Source organism: Barbus barbus, assembly GCF_936440315.1.
Source record: "Barbus barbus genome assembly, chromosome: 5".
NCBI classification, from domain to species: Eukaryota; Metazoa; Chordata; class Actinopteri; order Cypriniformes; family Cyprinidae; genus Barbus; species Barbus barbus.
Window position 1 is genome coordinate 253,527 of NC_136733.1, and position 20,867 is coordinate 274,393.

Consider the following 20,867-nt stretch of genomic DNA (forward strand, 5'->3'; position numbering starts at 1 on the left):
CATGTGTGTGATTTTAAGAATGAGTGAGCAGTGGCGCCATCTAGCGGTCACACAGAGTCACTGCTGATCACATTCATATAACATCTACACACTCAGGCAATATATGTCTCCTAACGAGCTCCTTGCTTTAATTAAAAATGTGTTGTTGTTTTGCTTTGTGTGTGTGTGTTTTTGCAACAAGTAAATAACCGACCAACACTGTTATCTAGTGTTCGCATTACATGAGCCTGCTTTTCAGGATTAGTTTTAGGGCTGTTATGATATAATAATATGGCCCATATATTATGGGTTTACTGCACTTGCCTTTATTATTATAAATAAAAGTAAGAAAATAAAGGCGAGATTACAGCCAAAATAGCAAAAGGTTAGGTGAGTCATCGTCGTATATTGTTAAATAGAGCTACTTTCCACCTTTATCACAACATGGTGAAAATAGTTGCAACCACCCAAATAAAGCATTACAATAATCTAACCTTGAGATCATGATGCATTAATTAATATTCCAGCATTTGACACTGAGAGCATAGGTTGTAATTTAGATATATTTTTGGCTGTCGAAGGAAAGATTGATTTTAAACAGCACACCTGGGTTCCTGACTGATGAAGAAGAATTTACAGAGCAGCCATCAAGTGTTAGAAGTGATCTAGGTTATTACATACGGAGGTTTTTCATCCGATAATAAACACCTGTTTTCAGAATTTAGCAGTAAGCAATTGCTAGTCATCCAGTTTTTTATGTCAACTATGTATTCTGTTAGTTTTGCAAATTGGTATGCTACGTCAGGTCACGAAGAAATAGAGCTGGGTATCATCAGCACAACAGTGAAAGCTAACACCATGTTTCCTAATGATATATCCCAAAGGTAACATGTAAAGTAAGGGACCAAGTACTGAGCCTTGAGGTACTCCATACTGCACTTGTGATTGGTATGATACCTCTTCAATTACTGCCACAAATTGATGGCGGTCAGATAAGTACAATTTGAACCATGCCAGTGCACTTCCTCTAATGCCAACAAAGTGTTCTAGTCTATTTAAAAGAATGACGTGGCGCTAAGATCCAGTAGCACTAATAGAGAGATACAACCACGATCATTTGTAACTCTGATGAGAGCTGTCTCAGTATTATGATACGGCCTAAATCCTGGCTGGAAATCCTCACAGATACCATTTCTCTCTAAGAAGGAACATGTTTGTGAAAATGCTACCTTTTCTAGTATCTTTGACAGAAAAGGGAGATTTGAGATCAGTGTGTAATTAATTCTCTAGGATCAAGTTGTTGTTTTTTAAATGAGAGGCTTAATAACAGCCAGTTTAAAGGTTTTTGGGATATATCCTGATTGCAGAGACGCTTTTGGAAGAGAGCTGAACTGGATGAAGACATCACTGAATCATCAATGAACTGAATTTAGCTGGAAAAATGACCCTTTGTTATTGTCCTCTTGCATTATTGAAACTATTTTCCTGTTGACACTGTAAAGCTCCTTTGACAATCAATATCATACAAAGCGCTATATAAATAAAGGTAAAAAATATATCCTAATGACAATGACAAATTAATGATATTCAGAAGAGGATCTATGACTCCTGGAAGCACCTCTTTTAGTAGCTTAGATGGAATAGGATCGAACATACACGGAGGTTTTGACGAGAGAACGAGTGGAACCGTTTCTCAGGGGATCTATAGCACACTATCTGATGCGATGCTGTAGCTGACTATAGGAATCAGCATCAAACAGATAAGAGAATTACATTTCTGTTTGAAGGAGAGAATCCATATTTGATGGATGTGATTGATGTGAGCTGGGTTTAGACCGTCATGAGACAGGTTAGTTTAGCAGCTTGCACCTTTCCCAAAAAAAACCTAAACAGACTGGTTTCATAGTTCCTAGAAGAGAGTTTGTTTATCGGATGGTGGAAAGACATTGGTCAACGAACTATCTTCAAGGTTATGAGTAACACGCAGCATGTTAACGAACTTCATTTTTGTGATGATCAAAACACCCGTGTTGAGCTCATGCTGCTGTTCCCAGGTTACCCTCACAAACATTCACCATAGCAGTTACTGTAGTTATTAGCCATATTCTCATAAAACTTCCAACGATAGAGAAATTAAAATAACAGAATCTGAAAGAGACTTACAGTTTGAATCATTTATCATATTCATTTGTTATGATCAGAGTGCAGTAATTCATATATTGATGGAAACTTTCGTTATTGTGGTATAGAGTTTTGTAAGGGTGGTGCCTTAAAAATTTGACAAGCTATTGACCATATATGCAATCATCTTCCATTAAGTGTGTCTGTACAGGACAGTAATAAAGCGTGACATTTAGACGACACTGAAACTCATTCAAGCACAAGCTCAGGTCAAGAATGAAAGCGCTGTATTGAAACAGTCAAACACATGAACAATTGCACTGTGACCGTAAGGCAACTATGAGTAAGTTTTCCCAGAAAACAATCTATTTTTACCCATATATGGCTTAAATTGATTCCACAATTATTAAAGTTTTGTAAATAATAAATGAATCGGCAAGGGGTGAAAAAGAACAACGAAGCCCTTTGATATGTGACTCTGTGGCTACTGAAAATGTGTTTAGTGAAGTCCAGTTTGGTCATCTTAGTACATTAATCAATTCAAAACAAACTAGTCAGTATAAATCCTAGAGGTTTAAATTAGAAAAAAATATTTAATAACAGAACAAATGCCATTTCAACAACTGTGCAGATAATGAGAACCTGATTTACTGAAGTGTTTGTCTCAGAGTCAGCATCAGCTCCAGCGCCGCTTCAGTCTCTCATGGCTCCTCTGGCATCCAAGTGCACAGACTATTTTCACGAGTGCTAAAGGGTTTATTTTCTCTGACCGAATCAGACACATTCAACGCTGCAAACGGACGAACGATCAGACATGAATCCTCAGTTATTGCATGTTGAGTTAGTTCTGCTCTGAAGCAGACAATCCGCTCCTGAAAGGACATTCAGTTCCACAAAGATCTGTGATCAGAACCGACATCGACACCCACAGCAGCTGAACCTCCTTCAGTCCGAGAGAACACGGCAGAAACACATTCAGAACACAAGTCATGATTGACAGAAAAGCTAAAAGCACTTAAAAGCGTGACTCTCTGGAGGTCGGCTTCCCTCACAACGCACCGATGGTCTCTATTCCCTTCAGGACGTCGTAGATCTCTTTGGGCAGGATAACGTAGCTGTCTCCGGGCGCCGCGTCCCTCTGGACCTCGCTCATGGCTCGGAAGCGCTCCAGCTGCCTCTCCTGCCGCCGGCACTTCTGCTGCACCGTCTTCAGTCTCTTGCGCAGCTTCTCCAACTGCTCCTGCAGCTGCTCGATGCGTCTCTTCTGCTGCACCGTGTCCTCCACCGTGTAGTTGTGGTCGCAGGAGACGAAGGTGCTGGTGTGGAGGAGCGGACCGGGCTCGGCTTCAGACAGACGCACCGCCGCCGGCGTCTCCTCTGCATCCGACAGCGGCAGGCTCAGAGGAAAGGCCATGTCTGGACTGAAGCTCTCCTCCAGAGACGCTGCCTGTCAACAACACAATAAACCATGATGATTATAGGGAGACTTTTTCAGAACGTTTGACCAATTCTCGATTTCTACAACTTTAACTAGTCGACTTGAAAATGTAACTACAACATGATTCGAGTAACTTTTTCTTTATTAACCGTCTTGCTACAGAAAATTCAATTCCAAGCACAGCACACAATGAGTTGTTAACATGATGTAAATGTTATTCTTTGCAGAAAAACTACAACAACATCTTGTACAAACTTGTCTAATACATATTATATGTTCAGAAATAATACGAGGAAAATACTTTAAAAAAAGTCAAGGTAATTCAAGCTCAAAATGACTGAAGGTACAACACCAGTAGACTATTATTAACTATAAATGTTCTGTAAAAACAATGAACAGCAGCTTCCAGTCTGTCACCGTGATGCAAACATCAAATATCAGACATACAGTAGCAGTTCTGCACAGGTTTTTTATTCGATTGCGCTGCTTTTCCATTGTTTTTTCTGTGTAAACATGAGCGTTTGACTGCTGCGCTCAAGTTGAAAGAAGTTCACTCCCATCATCTCTTGCACTGCCACGTCGCATCTTCATCAACACAAAAGCACATGCCACCTAGCGATATGAGCTCGAGCGGTTGATCATGTGCGGTCGGATCTAACGTTTGGTAATATTTCTATTCAAAATCATGATTCCTCAATTTCTAAAAAATTAAATCGTGCAAACATTAAATTAGAATTAACTGATAAAATCGGAAAAATCGCCCAGCCCTTGATCATATGATGACACATTACAGGCATCAAATAAGAGCAATGAGTCTGAATATCTGGCAGAACCAATGACATTCGAGGAGGAGGAGACAGTTTTACTGAATTCTTTCAATGAATCGTATGACTTCAGGAAACTGTAGATATACCGCATTGGGCACAAGTGCTACAGATTACTTTAATGATCCATTCTGGATCAATTCTGATAATCTTCTGATTATCAGGAAAAAACTTACTGAAATTATGAAACAACTCCTTTAAATGCTCATTAAAGTTTGTTCAGGTGTAAATCTGGGATGGGATGATTCCCCGATTCGCTCGGCGCATCGGTATAAAATGTTAACGATGCGATGCATCAATTTAAAAAACTGTGCATCAGATACAAGTTGGCATTAATATCACGATGCATTGTTTTTAACACGATTTATTTATATATAATTACTAGTAAATGCGCTATACTTCTATTGTTAGAATATGACCAATAATCTGTGATCAATATTATATATTGTGGCGGGAGGAGCCAACGACAGACACAGTGGGCGTGGCGTCAAGCCTCGGAGAGGTTTTTATTAAACAATATATTAAAATAAAGTGTCCAAAGGGGGAAAAGTGTCCAAACTAAACAGGGATCTGGTGTCCTCGTTGTGCCGCGGGGCTTGTGCAGGAGGGCAGTGTTCAGGAGGGAAGGGTCCAGGGAAGGGGCGGAGTCCGGTGGCCGCACGCGCTCCCCTCTCGGGGCCGGGAGCGAGTGGCGGCGGCGTCTCTTGCGCGGCTTCGTCCATCTTCGGGCATCCTGGCGCTTCTGGGGGATTCGGCGGCCCGGCATCCTGGCCCGTCAGCCGCCTAACGGGTGCGGCAGTCCTCCTCGACGCTCCCTTCCTGGACCCACGAGGACACCAGCGTGCATGCACGGGGGAGAGACCGGTCTCCCGAGGAGAGGCGCGCTCGGCGTTTAAACGGCGGCGGTGATGAGGCTCCATTCACGTCAGGTGCGCCTCATCACACGCCGCCAGCCCTGGCTGTTTCAGCGCCCCTCCTCTCTCACACACCCACTCCCGTCGGGAGCCTGGTGAAGGGCGGCGAATACGGGACGGGGTGGTGATGATGGACAGGGGGGAGGCAGCCGACTCGTCACAATATGTAGATTGATTTCTCCTCTCTAAACAGTGTATCACAACACTACAGAGACCGAGGAAAGACGGGGATTAAAATCCTTAATATCGATCGTGGATCAATCATAGCAAACAGCAAATATATTTGTGCTGTTTAATGCATTTGAGGTACCTTCTCCATCTGTAAATGTTAGAAAGTCATGCAAACATATCCATTTAGACGGAACGCAGTAAAATCAAAGCGCAATAATTCTGAGTAAAATAAGCACTTTGCTAAAATATTTGTTATTGGATATTAAATGTTCCTTTTGTAGAATTTTAAACCTAAATATAAGTGTTTTTATGATAGCAGTAACTGTAAAGGGAGTACTGTAATGGCTAAATCAAATATAAGCCGATGCAGTCTTAAGTTCAAATGAGTTAATGTTTCTTATAGCTGTTAAAATGTAGTCGTTTCATTTTTAATTTAGTGATTTTAATGGTTTAAAGAGCAATTTTAGATTGTAATGTATAAGATATAACACACATCTGAGAGACGAGAGCTTTGGATGTGTTTCTGTCCTGATTGTGAGAGAAGTGCGAGAGTGAAGGAGGTTTAGCGTCACCTGCATCTGGAGTTTGCTGAAGGTGAAGAGCGACGGCACGGCGTTGTCTTTTAACACACGGTTGTTGCATTCACGCTTGAAGCAGTCTCTGGTGAAGTGCTGAGAGCAGATGTTGCTGTATTTGGTGGGTTTAAAGTTTCTTCTCCTCATAGCGGCCAACCATCTCCCACAGACGTCCGGCCGGGCCAGAGGAAACCTGGACAAATAACAACAATCACATCCATTCAGATTATCATCAGATCACTTGATTATAATCGGATCACTTGATTGTCATTAAAATCACTTGATTGTCATCGGATCACTTGAATAGGTGCGTTCGACTTCATGCAGCACTTCGCAGACCGATCGGCGGCTGACTTGAAGCAGTGCATGCCGGTTAGAAATTTAGTCCGACTTGAACCGGCGCCGACCACACGTCACTGTCACGTGTGGCATCAAAGTACCGCGAGAGCGTTTCGAGAGCAGCCGGCTCACTCAGCCAGCGCAATTTCTCCAGAGCGACTGCGGGAGCGCTGATGACAACACAGCTGTTTCACGATTGGCCAAATTCACCACATGACAACAACGACATGTGTTTCTAACGTCTTCAAATCTAATACAGCTCACAAATCTGTTTTTAGAGCAGTAAAAGCTTTTTTACTGTAGTAGCAATGTTACATTGAGTCACGTTTATCATAAAACTTTACACCTTGATTAGGTGCGTTCGACTTGAAGCACGGCTACAGACGGCGATCAGCGAGAGCAGCCGCTTGCAGTCAGGGGCGGAGCTGAAAACGGATGTGTCAAGCCGGACACTTTCTGCTCCCGTTAGTGACACTCACGTGGTGTTTGCATACTCTATCAAAGATGAAGTGAATAAAATGCAATATTTGTCAAATACACAGACGTTTCAGAAACGTTTTCATGAGCAACAGAAACACTTTTTATATACTGCTTAATACAGTGCCATATGCTCAAGAATAAAGTTCAACGTAAACTATTTAAATACTAATAAAGTGGGGTTATGTATGCTTTCATCAGTGTTTTATGATAAACGTGACTCAATATAACATTGCGACTACAGTAAAAAAGCTTTTACTGCTCTAAAAACAGATTTGTGAGCTGTATTGGATTTGAAGACGTTAGAAACACATGTCATTGTTGTCATGTGGTGGATTTGGCCAATCGTGAAACAGCTGTGTCGTCATCAGCGCTCCCGCAGTCGCTCTGGAGAAATTGCGCCGGGGTACTTTGATGCCACACGTGACAGTGACGTGTGATCGGCGCCGGTTCAAGTCGGACTAAATTTAATAAAACAGGCATGCACTGCTTCAAGTCAGCCGCCGATCGGTCTGCGAAGTGCTGCATGAAGTCGAACGCACCTATTGTCATCGGATCACTTGATTGTCATCGGATCACTTGATTGTCATTAAATCATTAAATCACTTGATTGTCATCGGATCACTTGATTGTCATTAAATCATTAAATCACTTGATTGTCATCGGATCACTTGATTGTCATTAAATCATTAAATCACTTGATTGTCATCGGATCACTTGATTGTCATTAAATCATTAAATCACTTGATTGTCATCGGATCACTTGATTGTCATCGGATCACTTGAATGTCATTAAATCATTAAATCACTTGATTGTCATTAAATCATTAAATCACTTGATTGTCATCGGATCACTTGAATGTCATTAAATCATTAAATCACTTGATTGTCATTGGATCACTTGATTGTCATCGGATCACTTGATTGTCATTAAATCATTAAATCACTTGATTGTCATCGGATCACTTGATTGTCATTAAATCATTAAATCACTTGATTGTCATCGGATCACTTGAATGTCATTAAATCATTAAATCACTTGATTGTCATCGGATCACTTGATTGTCATTAAATCATTAAATCACTTGATTGTCATCGGATCACTTGATTGTCATCGGATCACTTGAATGTCATTAAATCATTAAATCACTTGATTGTCATTGGATCACTTGATTGTCATTAAATCATTAAATCACTTGATTGTCATTAAATCATTAAATCACTTGATTGTCATTAAATCATTAAATCACTTGATTGTCATCGGATCACTTGAATGTCATTAAATCATTAAATCACTTGATTGTCATTGGATCACTTGATTGTCATCGGATCACTTGATTGTCATTAAATCATTAAATCACTTGATTGTCATTAAATCATTAAATCACTTGATTGTCATTAAATCATTAAATCACTTGATTGTCATTAAATCATTAAATCACTTGATTGTCATTAAATCATTAAATCACTTGATTGTCATTAAATCATTAAATCACTTGATTGTCATCGGATCACTTGATTGTCATTAAATCACTTGATTGTCATCAGATCACTTGATTGTCATTAAATCACTTGATTGTCATCAGATCACTTGATTGTCATTAAATCACATGATTGTCATCGGATCACTTGATTGTCATTAAATCACTTGATTGTCATTAAATCACATGATTGTCATTGGATCACTTGATTGTCATTAAATCACATGATTGTCATCAGATCACTTGATTGTCATTAAATCACATGATTGTCATCAGATCACTTGATTGTCTTGATTAAATCTCAGTAAAATAAGGCTTCGCTTCATTATCTCAAAAACAATGATCATTCATGTATGACTCTCACAAAAGAAGATACTCTGAAGCAAACAGTTTGGATTTCCAACAAACCTCAAAATACCTTCTTTTATTTTCCACAAAAGAAAGTCGTACAGGTCTGAAGAGAAACGAATGAAGTCAGAATGATCTGAAAACTAGTGACACAAGAACAATATTGAGCCTCAAAACACAGTAAAGATGGAAAACTGTGACGTTTGTAGCCAAGCTGTTGATGTGAACTACAGCAGACTAACAGATTAACTCTAGTTAAGTAACAAGAGCAAACCGACCCAAGACTAGAGAACTAAACTACAGCAGACTAACAGATTAACTCTAGTTAAGTAACAAGAGCAAACCGACCCAAGACTAGAGAACTAAACTACAGCAGACTAACAGATTAACTCTAGTTAAGTAACAAGAGCAAACCTACCCAAGACTAGAGAACTAAACTACAGCAGACTAACAGATTAACTCTAGTTAAGTAACAAGAGCAAACCGACCCAAGACTAGAGAACTAAACTACAGCAGACTAACAGATTAACTCTAGTGAAGTAACAAGAGCAAACCGACCCAAGACTAGAGAACTAAACTACAGCAGACTAACAGATTAACTCTAGTTAAGTAACAAGAGCAAACCGACCCAAGACTAGAGAACTAAACTACAGCAGACTAACAGATTAACTCTAGTTAAGTAACAAGAGCAAACCGACCCAAGACTAGAGAACTAAACTACAGCAGACTAACAGATTAACTCTAGTTAAGTAACAAGAGCAAACCGACCCAAGACTAGAGAACTAAACTACAGCAGACTAACAGATTAACTCTAGTTAAGTAACAAGAGCAAACCGACCCAAAACTAGAGAACTAAACTACAGCAGACTAACAGATTAACTCTAGTTAAGTAACAAGAGCAAACCGACCCAAGACTAGAGAACTAAACTACAGCAGACTAACAGATTAACTCTAGTTAAGTAACAAGAGCAAACCGACCCAAGACTAGAGAACTAAACTACAGCAGACTAACAGATTAACTCTAGTGAAGTAACAAGAGCAAACCGACCCAAGACTAGAGAACTAAACAAAACAACATGCAGCTGCGACTCGATAGAAACACACGGAGGAGTTCAGCTCACTTATGAAAGGAGATGTTTTTGTCTTTGTGGTATCTGTTTTTGCATCCGTACGCCGAGCAGGACTGAACCATCACTGCGATCTGAAATATGAAGATCAGGAAGAATATTCGCTGGGAACTGGATCCCGTCGCCTGCACTTTACATGGCTGACTGAGCGCTCGGAGAGACTCGGGGTGATTCGGTGAGACTCGGAGTGATTCGGTGAGACTCGGATTGATTCGGTGAGACTCGGAGTGATTCGGGGTTTCTCCAGCAGGCGGCGCTCTGCGGTTCATAAAGCCGTTCGCATCTAACCACGGGATCTGTCTTTCTGCAGACATTTAAACTCCGAGTGTTATAATCTTTTACAGATATTAAGTACAGTACCTAACATACACAGGCAAATCTTCCCCAACGTTTGCAAACACACACATGTCCGGTGATCTCAGTCGACTGTGATTGGCTGATCCTGAGCAGCGCGGAGAAAAGTCACAGACATCACGTGACCGCCTGCAACACTTATTTACACCGGATCAGTGCCATTTACCTGCTTCTTCCACAATCACAGTTAAACTAGACAGTAACAGTTTAAAATAAGACCATAACTGTTTAGACCCATCTTACCTGACAAATTAAAGCTCAAGCCCGCCCCCCCCCCATCCCTCAGTTCTGATTGGCTGTTGACGGGAGAGCGCGTGGCCTTCTGCATGACGACAGAAGGTCATCTAAACACATGTTTGCTGATATACAGTATGTACATTAATATTGATCGAACCAAGGAAACAGTGCAGCGGGTTTAGATGTATATTATTAATTGTGCTCCCATGAAATCCCCCGGATATCTTATAGTATTGATAATTAATGAGGTGTCATAATCCAATCACAAACATTTACTAATATAGTGAGCCAATGGAAAAATCTCATACAGACTGATGCATTATGAATGTTTCTACAGGAGAGTGTGTGAACATCATTATGGCCAAACATATACAGTTTCAGACCCTTCATTAATATGTATGTCATCAATATTTTTTTAATAGATTTTTTTAATAGATTTTTTTTAATAGATATTTTTTTTAATATCAATATTTCTGCTAACTGTTATCTTAAAGGGATATATCAGAAGTCAGATAGAGCTTTATTACCAGTGTTTACACACAGAAGGAATCTGACTTGGCGACAGGACAGACAGACACAGAGATGGAATATAACCCTATTATAAGACAAACAGAAAATTAAACAATGCACTATATACAGAAGTAGAAATATAGAGAAAAAACATGAAGTTGTTTAAATGAATGTACCGATATGTTGTACAGTTTTCGGATTCTATGTATAAATGTGTCAGTTATGAATGTTTAATTGTTCAGGCCTGTGGGGAAAAACTGATTCAGCAAAAAATAAGAGAAAATTCTCTTATCATGTCTTTAGAGATATATATGAAGATTTTTTGAACAATAAATGCATATTAAGTTAAAGAAGGCAGAAGTCTCTGAACTAGTTTTTTGAGGAGGCTATGATGGACCAGCACTGGTGTTTTGTCTTTTTCTTCATGTTCTTTATTAGAAACGTTTGGTTATATCTCACAGAACGTGAAGAAGTCCTTATCTGTGGTTCGTTTTATATTTGTGCCTGCAGTGCACAGATGTGTTCTCCAGCATCGCTCGATCATCGCTGGTGTTGTGCAGAGGTGCATCACTGTACATCTGTGGTGTAAACAGGAAGAGACCCAGTCTAGAACAGGAAACCGGTGAGTATGATGCATGTGACAGATAGCAGATGCTATGTTTACTCAAACACACACTGTACCTGCGTCTGCGTCCTGCTGCTTCAGAACATCTAGAGAGGTATGTCAGCTTCTACACTCATGAAACAACTCGGTTTACACTCACAACAGGCATTTCAGAGGTGTTTCAGTGCTTTGACACAGATGTGTGTTTAATGCTCTCTCTCAGAGAATGAAGCTTTCCTTCGTTTGTCTCATTTTTACAGGTGCATCTAAAAAAAATTGAATATCCTGAAAAGTAAAAAAAAAATAGTAACTTATTTAAAAAAGTGTAACTTTTTTGAGTTTTGGATTTTTGACTTTCATGATCTGTAAGCTCTTATCATCAAAATAAAAACAAAAAATACATTTGAAATGTTTTACTTTACATATAATCAGTCTAGAATATATGAAAGTTTCACTTTTTTAAACAAGTTATAAAATGTTTTTAAATGTTGCACGATAGTCTACGTTTTTGAGATGCATCTGTTCATACTATCCTGTTTTATCAAAGGGTTGGTTCAAATAAGAAAATTAACTTTAAGTTGACAACCCAGAGTTGTCAGTGAGTAGCTTTGTCTCTTTATTTACACGCTGTATTTCTGCCCAAGCCTTTTATACACCGCACTTACTTAAATGACACCCTGAGGAGAGTAAACCTTCATTATGATGAATCACATGAGCGACGGATGAAAGCTCTGTACACCACGAGAGGGCAGTGAAGCTTCACAAAAGCCTGTATTTTCCTCCCTAATGTCATCTGAAGGCCTGCTGAAGCCCAGATTCTGCTTCACGACGCCTCAGGACACTTGGAATGGAATGGATTAAACTGATTATAGAATTCATAGCTCAGTGCATGTATATTTCATTTAAACATGCTAGAAAAAGAGCACTAAGTCAAGCACAAGTGACTATTTAAGCCCGATCCAGAACTCATGACACACTGGATCTGACGTCTGTCCCGCGGGCATAAACACTCGCTCATCAGACCCAAGCGCTTCTTTGGCGCCGGTTTTAATCTGAACTAAAAATGTACAACATATCCGCATCCACATGCTTTGAAATCAAAGTGTGGAAATTAGGAAGCTTGGCTTCTAACCGGGGCTATTTCAGTGTCTCATATATTCGCATGTCTCTATTGACATCTAATTACAGTAATACCCACCTACACCAGGAATTACAGCAGATAAGGCTTTCAGACGGCAGCTATTACTGTCAGCCGCTGGAGCGGAGCTCTCAGAGAGGGAAGCTAAGATATCACGGCTTGATTCTGAAGGAGATCTGCATGTTTGATGGTGTTTGTGCGATGCACACGGATGTGGTTTGATGGATGGATTGGCTCGTGGCCATGGAGATCCAGAAGAGCGCTTGACAGAACGCCCACTCCTTCTACTGCTTCTCAAGACGCTCACTGAGCACAGAGAGAAAACAGACAGATCTCTGGGGTGTTCTAGCTTGTGTCAGCTGCTTTCCATTTGATGACATTTTACATACAAATGCTATTATATTAACCTCAAGATGTACTGTCAAACCAAACATTATTCAGACTCCAGATATAATGTTTGATTTTTATTTTACTAGTGTGTGCAGGACACTATAATTAATTTATGTAAATGAGGCTAGCAAAATAAAGTAAACTGTGACATATTATACCCCAAAATTCTTCATACAGTGAACTAGCAGTGACATTTGGGAACAAAAATGATTCAGACACTTTGACCTGAGCATGTTTTGCTTCAGTGTTTTTCTTTAATTGCTAATGTGATGTTTTTCCACCACAGACTGAACTAAATGAAGCATTGCTTGGTGATTGGTCGAGCTAAATTGGTATTATCTTAAATGTAACAGCTGACAGCTATTCAACCGAAATCATTACATACCTTTCTATCAAAGTTATCTGACATTATCAAGATCAGTTAGTTCTGACACAGTTTAACTCTGAGTTCTTCTCATATTTTATTACCATTTTCTCAACTATAGTGAATAAACCGTGATATAATGTGAGAAATGTTGATGGTGTCTGAATAAGTTTTGGTGTGACTGTATATATTCTTCAGATTCTCCATTCTGTGCGCTTCATTTCAAGAGGTCTTATCCTATTTTGTTTAAGAGTATCTAGATTTTTACATGTTTTCATGAGAAAGTATGGAAAGGTTGCATGTGTAATGCAGTTGCTAAGCGCTTTGGAGTGGTTTTATCATATGGCTTTGCAGTTAGGATTGCTGAGAAGGTGTTTTCCCTCCTTGTTTATCTGTAGGAATGTTTACATGCACTAATGAATCAAATCTGACTTAGATTCAGAACGTTCTGTTTATATGAACCATAACGCAGCGATTCAATTCACATATTCATTTACATGAGCATTACATGCATTCTGAACTAAACTTCAGCACATACACAGCGTTCAGAACTGGAGAAAATATGAAAATGATCGTTTTTGCCTTGATGACGCATATAGAAATAAAGCTGATATATGACAGAGGAGATTTTAAGCATAGATTTCCATCACTGACCAGTTCATAAGATGCAAATAAACACATACACATACTGTAAACATACTGAGGCTGTCAAGCAATTACATTTTTAATCTAATTAATTACATGATGTGATAATTAATTCATCTAATTAATCCCAAATGGACTGCACTTCAATTATGGCTGAGAAATGGCACCCCAAAAGATCATTTAATGTCATTATTGTGTTAAATGAGAAAAGTATTGACGCTTTCATGAGCCAAGTCGCACACTAACTGAGCTCTGTGTATATTACCGTCTTTTACTGTTGTTCGTCTTCTTTTCTTGCATTTGGGGAAGTTTTTTCGTTTGTCGCTGGTCTGGAGATGTCACGCAGTTGAAACTCGCTTATCATCCTCGCCAATTAAGAAGAAAACAAAACCAGCGGCCGCGGTGGGCCGAGCCGACATGAAGACAATATGGCGGTCACTATAAAGAGATTTGAGGAAATTTTGAAGGCTGAATTGGCAGCAATGCGCACCATATTCGCCTCTCACATGACTACAATCCAGAATATATGCTCTAAAGTTGACTTTTTAATCGAGGAACAGAGAGAGCAGAGGGAGCTGATCGGCGAACACACTGGGCCTCATTTACGAAACGAACGTAGGACCGATAATTGGGCATACGGTCGTTTCTACGCAAAACTTGTAATTGATCAATATGGACGCGATCAAATCTGCCGTGAGGTCTGAGCTCGTGTACGCAAGTGTTTGAGTTAGCCTGAACTTGCGTGCAGCACAGAGAATTTCGGAGAATTGTATAATGACAGCATTTTGTTCATTTAGATAATTTTCTTAAACCGACAAACAAAGCTTTATTTTTTCTTTCAGGGCTTTAGCTTTATGCGCATATAGCAGCATAAATACACCATGAGGAATCACACACCTGCAGCGCTTCTGTGAATCGAGAAAAACAGAAATTAAAATAAAATAAATAGGGCTACACAAAATATATGTATCTTAATTAACCGATTAAAAAAAGAAAAAAAACACTTTAGTTTTTTGTGACACTCTTAATGCATTTTATTTGTTTTCTTTATATCTTTATTTTTTTATTGAACTGATAGGTGATCAAACACACTCAAACACACAACATCTCAGTGTTACTAACTTGATATTTCATTTTACAGATGTAAAAAATATACCTGTGACGTATCAGTTATGCACTGAGGAAAACACAATGTTTCAAATGCGTTAAACAGCACAAATATTCGCTGTTTGCTATGGTGGATCGATTTGATCCATGATCGACATTAAGGGCTGCTTCAGAATAAGCTGTACGTCACATTATCCTGACTCACTGAACCTGGATAGCATTAGTCAGATTGCGTGAACTTGAATTGTGCTTTATGGAACCGCTTTAGTCCCGATTGATTTGTTAGGTTATTTCAAGTCAGGTTTTGGACTTTAATCCCCGCTTTTCTTAGCGTCTTTTATGGAACAGCCCCCAGGTTATATTTCTCTGTGCCGTAAACTCTAGGGGCGGGGCTTCTAAACCGGGTGTTTTTAGGGGCGTGATATTCAAGCGGCGATTGTTTTCTGCCGCCACATTTATCAATGTACTATCTTTACTCTAATGATGTCTAACGATCTTTCGTACGATGGGATTGGTGGCATACAAATGTTTCATAAATCACACGTGAGCTCTGTCGTAAGTTGATTTGTGCGCTCGTTTCTACGTTAGATTGATAAATGAGGCCCACCTCGAGCAGCAGGTGACTGATCTACAGGACCGCAGCAGACGCAGTAATCTCCACCTGCTGGGACTACCTGAAGGGGCAAGAAGGATGACCCGATCGGCTTTCGAGTTTACTCCAGAGCTTCAATGGATCACTCCAAACTGCGAGTGTTTCTCTTCAATCTGTTACGCTATAATGACAGGAGTTTGATTCTAAATGAAGCGAGATGCCGCGGTCCTGTGAAAGCGGGTGATGGTGCGATGTTGAGCTTCTTCCCCGACTTCTCTACCGCGACGGGAAAGATGCGGAGCTCCTTCAGCACAATACGGAAGAAATTGAAAAAGGCAGGTCTGCAGACCTTTCTTCAGTATCAAGCTATGCTGAAGATCATCACGAAACACAGCGAGACCAAACTAATGCACTCACTGGACGAAGTGCATCAATTCCTGAGCTCCATTCCTGCTCCTCTTTCTCCCGGGATGGACGTGGCATAAGGGTTTGATAATACAGAATGACTCCACTTCTGATTTATTGATCTAGATCTTCATGTGACAATCGGCTACTGGCAGTTCTTCATGTAAGATAGGAAACTTGGTTTCACTAATGTAACTTACAGTTTTCAATGTACATATGTAGCAGAGGCCAGCGTGTAAGTGCTGTGCAGGTTAAACCTCACTCCCCGACCTCAAGTGGCGCTTTAGCGACAGACACTAGAGGCCGTGGCCTTTAGCCTCCTTGTTAGAGCGCCCACTTCCTACCCTGGAGACCGCGGTTCGAATCTAGCTCGGAGCGAGTTATTCTGTTCTCTTATAATAGGGCTAATGACAGTGTTATAAAGAATGGTACTGGCTGTCATGTTACTGTCACTGATTAAGATGGGTTTTTACCCCAGTCTGTAAAAGTTTTATGGGGTGGGTTTTATTTATGTTAATGGGTTTTTAAAGGCAGACTTGAGTTAATTCATTTGCAGTGGTATAACTTTCTCTCATTTGTTCAGTTCACTTATTTGTTTGATTGTAATGAAATTAATATAATAAGTTGTAATGTCAATGGTTTAAACGGCCCCCATAAATGTCCAAGTTTGTTTTTACAACTACTGCGACGAAAAAAGGTTGACATTGCTTTGATCCAGAAAGCTCATTTGTGGATGGATGATGTTCATGAATGGATGCAGTAATAAATATTATGAGGTGGTCTCCTTTGCTTCGACTGACAATAAAACTAAAGGTGTTTTGATAACTGTTTGAAGACATTTAAATATTTCCATTTTAGACAGAAATTGTGATAATGCTGACAGAAATGCCTGTACATCCCTTTATGGAAAGTAATTCTCCCTGATCCTAACGGATCATTCTGTTGTTTCTGTCACAAAGAGAGACTGGAGGATTCAAGCTGCAGAAACAATAGCGGTTTATTGAACACGTCAGAATATCAACGGTCTGGTAATCAAAAGTGCACCGCGTCCGTCTGGCTTGGTAACACAGGGATGCAAAGGATGGCCAAAGTATCCGGTGGTGGAGACCAGTGACGATTGGAACCAGGAGACGAAGAAACCAGGAAACAGGAACGGCGGAAATCACTGACCATTACACGGCAGGCAATCCAAGGATCTGACAACAAAAGATAGCGTGAAAGCGTCTTATATAGCGCTGATAACGATCCGCAGCTGGAGCGAATCAGCCACACACACAATTAATTTGTTTATTTATGCATTTATTTCATACTTCAAATACATTAACATATTTATTGACATATCAATTACTCATATAAAATTATAAGTAATCTTTATTTGGAGTATGTCTTTATTGCACAATACACATCTCATAATATTATGTCTAAATTGTCTTACACTATTACAGTGACTATCACTATTACAGTTTTTCTCGATTGCTAAAACACTATAACCAAGCTTTTGAACTAAAATTTCAAAACCATAATACCATTTTTCAAAAAGCACACCCATTTCCCTAAACTATAAACACTATTCCCCTGCTTTAACACATGAGTCAGATTTGGTGTTCCTGCAAAACTCAGCGCTTACACCATGTGATCATTTAGACAGCACTAGCATTCAATATTGTTCACTCAAGTCTGCACAGTTTGAGCTTAATTAGCACACAATTACCCAAGTGGAAACACTAGGAGTCTAAATGTATCACACACCAATCAGAACCTTCGATGGATAAAGGGCCAAAGTCAGCTGACAGTGTTTCTCAGAGGCTTTGGTGCATTTCTCAGATCAGAAATGAAATTCTCAAAACTACTTGTTCAACCTCCACATCATCTAGTCACGTGTGCACATCATAAAAAGTTCCTCATTCTTTTGAGCAAGTTGTGATTTTACCCCCGCTGTATAGCCTGTTGAAGAGGTTCTCTGGCCTGTTCCAGACCAAAGACGGGATACTGGGGCAGAATAATTAGTTTTGTTGTTTGCTGTATTGTACTGTACTCTGAGGAATAAAACATTTGGGGAGTACCACAAGCAACACTTATTACCGGTTTTTGTAGTATTGTTTTGAATTGATCTCATCAGTGTGTAAAACTGTGTTGTAGTGTGTGTGTTTTTGACTGTTTGTGTGTCATGTCTGAGAGCAAAGTTTGGTTTTTCAGCAAGATTGAGTTGTTTTGAGTGGAGAGCTTCATTTTGACACGAATATAGGAAGTTTGGGGAATTGAGTTAGAAGTTATGGATTCGTGTTTACTGTTTTGAGAATACGAGGCATAGTTTACGAGGCATAGTTTCAAGAAATGTGTTTAAGCAATCGAGAAAAACTGTAATAAGGATTGTATGATCTCTGTAATATAATATCAGTCTTTAAATGCAAGATATTTAAAGTGTACCTGAAGTATAATTTGATTGTAAACTTTAGCACAATATACTTCAGTATATCTTTAGTTGGACTTCAGCACAGTTAAAGTGCCTTAAGTACAAAATGAGTTGTTCCAATTTAGCAGACTTTAAATTTACCAGTTTAGTATTCCAAAAATACAATTGCAGGGTATTTTTATTTTGCACATAAATATATAAATGTAGGGGAGACCGGGGAGTCTTGTAACATGAGATTAGTTGCAACACGGTCAGTTTGACAAGTCAGAAAAGAGCTGTGTTATCAATATCATACACTCCATTCACATTTTTAATGTTACAGGACAAGAGGCATGTGAATGTGAGCAACATTGTAGATTTTATGACCAAAAAACAGATTTTCAGGAAAGAAACCAATATTTTTCAATAAGATTATTTTTTTCCTAGCAATCATTGTGTTGTAGATACAATCTTTTGACTTACATAACCTGCAGTAGCTGTTTCTCTAGTTTAATTTGATACTTTGCATTCATGCTAACTTAAACCCCACATGCTAAAACAGTTAGCTATGTCATGGCTGCTTGGGGTGGGGATAGTTGTAACAGTTCATTAAAAATGTTACAATCAACTCTTAATGATTACAATGAGTCCAGTTATCCAATCACATCCTCAATTGAGGCAAAGTCATGTGATGTTTTTATTGCACATCAAGGGATTTATGTAAAATTTGTTTCCATCATAGTTTATGAGCATAACTTTTTATTGGACAAAAACACTATCCGCCTCAAATGAGCACATACGTTTTTTTTGTGCACATTTTTAGAATTTCTGCGCATCTTGACATTTCCATCTAGCATTCCAACTTCACATAAAAAATAGGTAGATGGCAACACAGTTAGTGACTGAACTCTTATGTGACAGGAACACAGTGCAAACACACACACACACACACACACACACACACACACACACACACACGTTGGTTTTTGTGGTTTATGGGGACTCTCCATAGGCGTAATGGTTTTTATACTGAACAAACTGTGTGTGCTATTGCCCTACACCAACCCTACACCTAAACTTAGCCCTCACAGGAGACTTTGTGCATTTTTAGATTTTCAAAAAAACACCATTTAGTATGTTTTTTAAGCCTTTTGAATTACGGGGACATAGGCAGTGTCCTCATAAACCACCTTCATATTGTAATACCTCTGTCATACCCATGTCATTATACACATTTGTGTCCTCATAAACCACATACACACACACACACACACACACACACACACACACACACACACACACACACACACACTCACACACACACACACACACAGCAATTGTTTTTGTGCTAAATTGAAAAGGGATACAATATAAAGTTTTTATAATTTTAAATGGTTCACTTTATTCATAACTGATTATTCTTTGTTCTTAAATAAAACATTTTAATAAATTGGAAATGTGGGTCTTATTTCAGCAAATGACTTCACACTGTTACATCTATCCCCAGCCTGTGTTAACTCACTCCAGTAGTGGGGTAGGTTGTAACAATGGAACTCTTTGTATTTGACATTAACTCACGCAATCTGTGATTATGCAGTACACGTCAACCTCAACCAAGTGAGTTTTATTTGTAGTAGACAAATGTGGTTACAGTATATCAAAGTTTGAGAGATCTAGCACAAACAACCACTGAGTTACTAATGCTCAAACAAAAAGTGTTACTTTCATCCCTGGTCTCCCCTATTTGTAGAATACTTAGCAGAAAATAAATATATTTTAAATACCTTTTAGTATGTTTTTTCCACTAGGGCCGTCCCCATACGTTGGATACTGAGCCTCACTAACCACATCTTTGATGCGTTATCTGACATTAAATTAATTTATTTGTTTATATTATGTGTGGATAAATTACCAACTAGAGATGCACGGTTCTGGATAAATGTAGAAACCATTTTCTTTAATAGATATCACGACAACTAAACAAAATAGCATGCAATTTTCTAGAGCTTCTGCCAAAATGCAAATTGCTACAATCTGTTTATAAAATGTATTCTATATTCAACGTATTGTCAAAAAAAAAATCAAGTTGAACGAATGATTCAGTGACTCGCTCATAAAGACTTCACTTGTTTCATTCCTGAATGAATCAACATTTTTTGAACGAATCTCTTTTTTTTTTAAGTCATTTGTCGCCACCTGCAGGTGTTACAATGTAATTGAAGCGTGAAGTCACTTTCAAAAAGGTTTTCTCTTTTTTGATCGCTACTGTAGACAACAATGATTATGTCCGAACTATAAACTTTTATTCCAGTACTTCTGTGATTATTTGAATGTT

At 39.1% G+C, this 20,867-nt stretch overlaps 1 protein-coding gene across 5 annotated transcripts; it reads right to left on the reverse strand.

Moving 5' to 3' along the window:
• Positions 1-1,887: 1,887 nt before the first annotated feature.
• Positions 1,888-10,432, reverse strand: LOC306869340 (THAP domain-containing protein 1-like). Of its 5 annotated transcripts, XM_079416051.1 has the most exons (4): positions 9,789-9,948; positions 8,728-8,810; positions 6,020-6,215; positions 2,147-3,547 (listed from the first exon to the last, which is right to left on the reverse strand). In XM_079416051.1, the coding sequence occupies exons 3-4, from the start codon at positions 6,167-6,169 to the stop codon at positions 3,149-3,151; spliced, it is 549 nt and encodes a 182-aa protein (XP_079272177.1). In that variant the 5' UTR covers positions 6,170-6,215; positions 8,728-8,810; positions 9,789-9,948; the 3' UTR covers positions 2,147-3,148. The 5 variants fall into 5 exon arrangements, with proteins under 5 accessions (XP_079272175.1, XP_079272178.1, XP_079272177.1 ...); XM_079416049.1 differs by lacking the exon at positions 8,728-8,810 and having other exon boundaries at positions 1,888-3,547; positions 9,789-9,954; XM_079416052.1 differs by lacking the exons at positions 8,728-8,810; positions 9,789-9,948 and adding an exon at positions 10,392-10,423 and having other exon boundaries at positions 2,141-3,547.
• Between the last annotated feature and the right edge of the window lie 10,435 nt (positions 10,433-20,867).

Bases quoted from the DNA above. Each gene is read 5' to 3' on its own strand.
- LOC306869340 (XM_079416049.1), bottom strand. From the start codon at position 9,859: ATGGTTCAGTCCTGCTCGGCGTACGGATGCAAAAACAGATACCACAAA. The intron at 6,216-9,788 runs GTGAGCTGAACT...TTATTTGTCCAG, and splicing joins AAAAACATCTCCTTTCATAA to GTTTCCTCTGGCCCGGCCGG. The intron at 3,548-6,019 runs GTGACGCTAAAC...TGTTGTTGACAG, and splicing joins TCAGCAAACTCCAGATGCAG to GCAGCGTCTCTGGAGGAGAG.